This window comes from Lactuca virosa, chromosome 3, assembly GCF_052849685.1.
Source record: "Lactuca virosa cultivar CGN04683 chromosome 3, Lactuca_virosa_CGN04683_v6, whole genome shotgun sequence".
NCBI classification, from domain to species: Eukaryota; Viridiplantae; Streptophyta; class Magnoliopsida; order Asterales; family Asteraceae; genus Lactuca; species Lactuca virosa.
The window spans coordinates 61,253,742-61,261,672 of record NC_136428.1 but is presented as its reverse complement, the minus strand read 5'-3'; the positions used below and the strand labels follow the sequence as shown (position 1 = coordinate 61,261,672).

General features: G+C 35.3%; 2 protein-coding genes across 3 annotated transcripts; one reads left to right on the top strand and one right to left on the bottom strand.

The window, feature by feature from the left end:
* The first annotated feature begins 2,981 nt into the window (after positions 1–2,981).
* LOC145165815 (proteasome subunit beta type-7-B-like) lies at positions 2,982–4,952 on the top strand. Of its 2 annotated transcripts, none has more exons than XM_079084714.1 (8): positions 2,982–3,114; positions 3,248–3,414; positions 3,705–3,846; positions 3,938–4,034; positions 4,116–4,185; positions 4,260–4,364; positions 4,447–4,633; positions 4,723–4,952. In XM_079084714.1, exons 2-8 carry the CDS (start codon positions 3,274–3,276, stop codon positions 4,800–4,802), a joined length of 822 nt encoding a protein of 273 aa, XP_078940840.1. In that variant the 5' UTR covers positions 2,982–3,114; positions 3,248–3,273; the 3' UTR covers positions 4,803–4,952. The 2 variants fall into 2 exon arrangements, with proteins under 2 accessions (XP_078940840.1, XP_078940841.1); XM_079084715.1 differs by having other exon boundaries at positions 2,991–3,114; positions 3,264–3,414.
* LOC145165814 (glycosyl hydrolase 5 family protein-like) lies at positions 4,919–7,215 on the bottom strand. The gene is made up of 4 exons (XM_079084713.1): positions 6,793–7,215; positions 6,414–6,661; positions 5,669–6,189; positions 4,919–5,486 (listed from the first exon to the last, which is right to left on the bottom strand). The coding sequence occupies exons 1-4, from the start codon at positions 7,201–7,203 to the stop codon at positions 4,996–4,998; spliced, it is 1,671 nt and encodes a 556-aa protein (XP_078940839.1). The 5' UTR covers positions 7,204–7,215; the 3' UTR covers positions 4,919–4,995.
* Between the last annotated feature and the right edge of the window lie 716 nt (positions 7,216–7,931).

Genomic DNA, 7,931 nt, shown 5'->3' with positions numbered 1-7,931 from the left:
GGAATTAAATATACTTTTTTAAATGTCAATACCCTTTATGTTAATGTTTTTTATAGGTTATAATCCTAGTGACTCGGTAACAAATGAGGTGAAATATGAGGGAAAACACCATTAAATGTTGTATGTCCATTGCTTATATAAGAGCTCAAGAAAAAGAAGAGAGACGTTGGGGGAAGGAATTTAAAAGGGATGTACATTTTTTTTCTTTGCAAAAATGGTCCCCCAAATGCGAAAAAACATATTTGCCCTCACATGGAGGCATATGAGGGGGTTAACAACAACAAACTAACGGCTATTAATTCCACATAGAAACATGGTCAAAAGGACCACGAAGCCAAAAAAGTCGAGGTTTAGACTAAAACCCGAAAAAAATAAAAACCACACGGACCATTTTTGCAGTTTTGTCCATTTTAAAGGATCCAAGACCAAGTTAGAGGTTTCTAAGTATGATATCAAACATACCGAATTAAACTCAACCTCGTACTAGACTCAATAAGAGACATATCAAACATCCTCTAACTATAATTATTTTAGAATAAAATTGATTCCTTACTATTGGACAAAAAAAAAACTATAATATCTCAATTCTCAAATTTCAACATATTGGGACTAGGTTTATTTTAATTTATTCTATCCGGTGAATATTCCCTCTTATATTTTCCAAACTTGAGTTCTTTTTTTCATTTAATTAGAATAGAAAAGTAGATGATTTTTATCTTACACAATAATTTTGACATGATTTGCTTACACATGTAATGGTTAGTGACCCCAAAATTTCTAGATCCATCGTTGCGTACGATTCATAAAATGTTAGCTACTTATTTATAATTTCGCAACTCATAACCATTTCGAAGCTTAGGACAATTAAGGTTGCGTTTAGTTACGGAAAGATGGGCCGTTTTCCGGAAAAAATTTCCAAGAAAAATGAGAGTTTTGAAAACACGTTTAGTTCGTCTATTTTTCTAAATTTTTCACGGAAAATAAAAAAATTTCATTTTCTAAAATTACAAAGAAGTTGGAAATTTTTGGAAAACTGATAATCATTGTTTTCCATATTTTTCTAATTCCAAATTTTTTCCAAAATATAAACACACACCCACTCCACCCCATCCACCTCTACATATCCTCACCTTAACACGCCCAACCCACCACACCTCTACCTACCCACACCCACTCCCAAGTCTACCCACACACACACACACAAACAAACTCTCACACACACACACACCCACAAACACACACACACACAAACAAACTCACACACACACACCCACAAACACACAAACACACACACATACCCACCCCCACCCCCAAAAACCAACACACACACACACCCACACCAACAAACACACAAAGACACACCCATTCACCCAACACCACTACCACAATCACCGGCCTACCATCACCATCACCACCACAACTAACCCCATCACCACCATCACCACCACCACCAATACTGTCACAGTTGTCGCTGTCACCACCACTGTCTGTCATCACCACCACCGCCGCCCCCACCCCCATCCTACCACCGCTACCGTTTTCTAAAAATGAAAACCGATAGAAAAATACACATCTAATCATGTTTTCAAATTTTCTAAAACTGAAAATGAAAAATGAATAAGTTTTAACTAAACGCGTTTTCTAAATTTTCCAATGAAAACTGAAAACAGAAAACGAAAACTGAAAAGGGAAAACGAAAAACGAAAAACGAAAAATGAAAACTGTTTTTTCGTAACTAAACGCAACCTAAGTAATTTTGTTTTGTCCTTTTACATGCCCATTTAGCATGTCAAGACTAAGATTTCGTATCCAGTTTCACAGTGCTTCCACTCAAAATAAGTGATTATTTGAGGATTTTTTTTTTATTTTTTGTTAAATAATTTATAAAAAAAAGGAAAAAGAAAGAAAAAGAAAAACTAGTTGAATTTGTTACTTTCTCCGGTAAATATGATAGTATATCATTATGACTATGAAATATAAGTATACGAGTGGTAAACTTTTGGGTTAATGACTTAGAAAGGTAACAAACTTTTGTATTTGTCCACATTAAGGTAATCATGTTTTTTTCGTTCACATTTGACCATTGAACTTGTTTGACCTGTTCAAAATAGGGTAATATGACCGGTAATTACGGTAATATTACCCTATTATGAACAGGTCAAACAAGTTTATTGGTCAAATGTGTACAAAAAAAAACATGGTTACCTAAATATGGACAAAAACCAAAGTTTCTTACCCGTTTTGGTAATACTGGACAAGAACCGTCTTAGGGACTGTGTGTCTTGGGATCAGGCTCTGACAGTCGATGAACAATTAGGTTAGGCTTGATCTAACCCAGTTTAGTCCCGGCTAGTCATGGGCTAAGCTGTGTTGCTCGGTCTTTAAAACACATACAACCTAGCCCCTTAAGCGTATACAACCTAACCCCTAACTAGTTGGGCCTAAACTGGGTTGGCCCAAGACTTAACCATCTCCTCATACACAAGACCGGACAACCCAATTTAATTTCACATCAATGGATCTTATGACTACTTGCACTTAACATAAAGAACCCAATATTACCAAAATAGGTAATGAACTTTGGTTTTTGTCCAAATTTAGATAATCATGTTTTTTTCGTACACATTTGACCAGTAAACTTGTTTGACCTGTTCAAAATAGGGTAATATGACTGGTACCTGTTCATAATAGGGTAATGTTACCGCTAATTACCGGTCATATTACCCTATTTTGAACAGGTCAAACAAGTTCAATGGTCAAATGTGAACAAAAAAAACATGGTTACCTAAATGTGGACAAAGATCAAAGTTCGTTACCTTTCTAGGTTATTAACCCTAAACTTTTTTGTTTAAATATATACTTAAAAAGTGTAACAGCAAAAGTAAAATGGCATGAGCGCCCATGGTATATTGGACCATAATGAGAAATAAAGTCCTATAATTGAATATATTCCAAAATACAGGGGGTGTAAGTGTTCTTTTGAAGAACATATGTAGACGAAGCGAGACAACCCCATTGCCTTTCTACCCAAGATTTCTATGCTATATTCATAAATCTCTTTGCAGATTTTGAGATTTCTACGAATCGGTTGCGCTCTCGATCAGTAGTGAACTCGTAAGTCGATCATATCTTCAGTTTGTTTATAGCTGTTCATGTAGTATTTTAATTTTCGATCACTACTAATCCCTAATTAGCGGTGTTCCTCCCAAACTTGTTAATAATTCGTTTATTTTTATGATTGGAGTAGATTTGTTGTAATTTAGGTATCTGAAAATGTCAAATACGACAATGGATGTTCCGAAAACCGGATTCAGTTTCGACCTGTGTAGGAGAAACGATATGCTGGCGAAGAAAGGCTTGAAACCTCCTGGGTATCTTAAAACGGGAACCACCATCGTTGGCTTAATCTTTGAGGTACGCTGTGCTTCTGTTATCTTTGGTTGTTTGCTTGCTTGTTCTGTTAACAGCTTTATATGTTTTGTTTAATCTGAATTGGGTTTATCTGAAGTAAGATTATAAATACTTTCAGTTAAATGTTTCTGTATCACACTAGAAAATGTGATGAAGTTGTGTATTTCTAGGGTTTACTGAAATAAACAAATTAGGCATCAAAAGTATACAATTGCTTAGGCTTACCATGATCATAAACGTAAGTAGTTTCTCTCGAGATGAATTACCTCTAATCATGACCATTTCATCTTCAGAATGGTGTGATTCTTGGAGCAGATACCAGAGCCACAGAAGGTCCCATTGTTGCTGATAAGAACTGTGAGAAGATTCATTACATGGCACCAAACATTTACTGTTGTGGTGCTGGAACTGCTGCTGATACAGAAGCTGTTACAGGTACTCTTTCAGTCATCTCTGTTTCACTCCATCACTTTTTTTTAAAGATCCCCTCCCCTTAACTTAGTCGTATACATCTCTTTTTTATTAGACAACATCAGCTCTCAACTGAAGCTACACAGATATCACACTGGTCGTGAATCAAGAGTTGTAACAGCACTTACACTGTTAAAATCTCATCTTTTTCGGTAAGCATAAGATTATTTATGATTATTTTTCTTTTTCTTTCTGTTATTTAGAAGTATCTGACTTTGTTTTTACTTACTCAGCTACCAAGGCCATGTTTCTGCTGCTTTGGTACTTGGTGGAGTTGATGTCACAGGCCCTCATCTCCACACTGTAAGTTGATTTATTTATCGGGTATTTGAAAAATAGTTTTTACTAATTTTTCCAAAAAAATTACCTTTTTTTAGATTTATCCTCATGGATCAACTGACACACTCCCATTTGCCACAATGGGATCTGGTTCTCTTGCTGCCATGGCTATCTTTGAATCAGAGTATCGTGAAGGACTTACTGTGAGTTTTTACACTTTTCACATATTCAAAGATTCATATCTTCAACAGTTTGATGATTAATGAGTATTCATATTTTTTACAGAGGGATGAAGGGGTAAACTTGGTAACCAAAGCTATATGTTCTGGCATATTTAATGACCTTGGAAGTGGAAGCAATGTTGATGTGTGTGTGATAGAAAAGGGTAAGAAGGAGTATCTGCGCAATCATCTCACTCCAAATCCCCGAACTTACATTAGTGAAAGAGGCTATACTTTCTCCAAAAAAGCTGGTTAGTAATCACCATATTCCCAAAAGTTAAAATAAGTTTCCATTTTTTATGAGTTTATTTGATTCTAATGATCCAATTTGTGTTTACAGAAGTTCTGCTTACAAAGATTACACCACTGAAGGAACTGGTTGAAGTAGTTCAAGTGGGAGGAGATGCCATGGAAGAATAAGTTTACCATTTCTACCATTTATTTCAGCAAATTATGTCTTCTTTTCGTTTAGAATGAGCTGCTTGAGTTTAAATGACACTGAATCCAGTTGTTTGTTATGATGTTATCATTTCATGTTATGGAATATGAAGTTGCTGAATTTTATTCAAAGTTAGTATTCGAATTTACAATATTTACATACACACTTTTCATACTATACTAATAAGTTTGCTCCAAAAGATTGGAGAATCGAAGTAATAGGAAAATACCCTTTTGCTGCACTGGACCCTGATGTGGCATTAATGATTGTAAACCATTGGCTAGCAGGGTCACACGTGTTGCCATTGGTCAAACATTTACAGTTATTTGTGACAATATTGTTTTCAGAATCTACATCCAGACAAACAATTGTCCCATTGTTGATCTTTGATGAAAGATGTAGTTTAGATGCTGATATTGGTTCCCATTTTGAAGATTGATCTGTGCATATTATCCCTAATTTTGCGTTCTTCCCAATTCCATCTGCTTGTAGGCAATAGTATGTTCCCTTAATTGTTAGGATTTCTCTCTGGGTGTAATCCCAATGCTCTGCTCCCGAACACGGTCCCAAAATCAATGGCTTGAAAAACGATTGTCTTTGCACGCAAAGACCGGTTGACGGATGGAAAATGATTTTATGTGGACGCGTATTTGATAATCCTGGTCCTGCATAACATATACACAACTGTACAATAAGCAAATCCAGGAGGAAGAGGATCTGATAGGCCTGATCAATTCCATAATTGGAATTGATCAGGGCTTATTATACAACTGTATAATAAGCAAAACCAACATCTGATAGGCTTGACCAAATATCCTAAAGATATGGTTGGGTCTATTTGTCTTACCTTGAAAAGGAGATTGGACAGCTGAGATCTTTTCCAAGAAACTTGAATTTCTCGGACCACACCAATCCCAATTCAAAACACCATAAAACTCCCCCATTCCAACAACACCTTGCCTAAAATAGTAACTTCCCGCAAGTGTCCATAAAGCCCAATCAAGGTCATGGTTAGCTGCCCATGCCAAAAAACAATTCAAGTACCTATTGTCATTGTCATTTGTTCCCCTTTGATCTATACCCCATTCACTTACAAACAAAGGGTAACCATTGTCCAATAAAAACCCGGCTTTTTTCGTTATACTATCAACCACCCGCCCACATACCTCATTCGGGTTACCATTTTCCCATTCTTCACTATTTGAAAAACCATACCAATGGACTTCAAAAACCAGTTTTTGACTAAATGTTAAGGTTACAGGTTGGATTTGAAGGAAAGAGAGATCTTTGTCATAGCTCAAACCAGACATGATAACTAGAAGATTAGGGTTTGCTTCATGAACAGCTTCTGCACCTTTTTGCATGTACCTAAAAACAATCAAATTACAAAAAACAAACACTTAACTACCAGATTAAGGGTTTGTTTGATAGTTACCGAATGAGTGTAAGGGGTATATCAGAGGAGCCAAGACCGAGTCAGAGACTTTTAACTAACTGATATCAAACAGTATGAATCTGACCGGGTTGGACGCAAACTCATACCACAACCGAAACTTATATTAAGTTATGTTTTCATTAAGTTTTTATGTTACCTGTACCAAATGGTGATGTTTTGTTTAGGTCCACGAAGTTCGTTTCTTAAGCTCATAGCAACAACATTGGTTGAGTTGTTAAAGATGGTGGCGACTTTTGTGAGACCTTTTAACCAGACATCAGGGTCAAAATATTGATCACCAAAGAAGCCATTACCATCGAAATCACTGCAACACCATCCAGGCTTGCTTATCTGATTATCTAATATTATCATCACGTTGTTTCTATCCAGACTTGATACAACTTCCTGTAAAAAAAAAAAAAATCAAAAAGTTATTGCACTCTGACTCGATTGATGCTTTAGTTCGCTGTACTTTTATACACTCCGATCAAATTAGTTTATAAGAAGACATGAAGTCTTAAGTAAAAATTACGTACCTGAAAAGCTTTGATGAGTGGGAGATCAATAATGGAAGGATTGTTGGCTTGAAATCCGGCAATTGACTCGATCAATCCAAGTTTTCGAAGCGATTGTCTGACTGTAACTGACCCTAGGGTGTCGTTTGTGAATAAGAAAAGTGGGTATGTTAGTCTTACACAGTTGAATCCCATCTCCAAGATTTTCTTCGAGATCATATCCACCGGTTGTTTGCTTAATCCCTCTGCAACCACCGCATCTAGATGGCTAACCCAGTTCACGCACGATAGCTTCACTCTTTCTCCGCCGTTTCCGTCGTCGACAATCCATCGTGAGTTTGTGGAGAGTGGAAGTGCCGCCGCCCTGAGGTGGTGGTGGGCGGTGGTGGCAAAAAGGAGGAGGAGGTATAAAATATTCAGACCCATATACATTGTATATGATGATTTAGGATAAGTGTGTATTTAATATTTATGGATGCCCAATATTGTGAAGGTTGACATCACTATCACTTGTTGCCGCTACTTTAGTTTTTCGTATGTAAAGTCAATATTACCCTTGTGTTCTAACAAAAATTCCAAAATAAAATGCTTGTTTGCCGTATGATCGGTTTTTAAATATTTGATTATAAACGTGTGTAAACGAAAATTACAAGTTCAAAATTTATGCTTGATTTGACAATATAAGATGAGTATGTAATATTTTAAAGATGGATATGAATCATTTTAAAATTTTGACAATTATATAAATTTTTATAAAATATATCCAAATCTATTTTAAATATTAAATAAAATAGATTAAGTAATTAACAAATTAAAATTTTAATATCTAAATATAACTAAAGTGTAAAATAAACTGTTATGAAATATAAAATCCAAAATAGACAAACCATTAAAATAATTAAAATGTTAGAGAATAATAAATTGTTGGAATGACAGAAAAACTTCATTTCAATGGAAAAAAACTTTTCAAAATTTTTTCGAATAGTAAAAACTTCTGAAAAACTATCATTAAACACGGTCTAATAGAAAGGTTTTAAAAGGTTATTGTCCTTGGACTTTTTAAAATTGATTTAAAGATTTTTAAGATAAAACAACATTAATGCTCTTATTTTTAGGGCTGACAAATATGTACCACGGATAACCAACCAACATGTTACCAA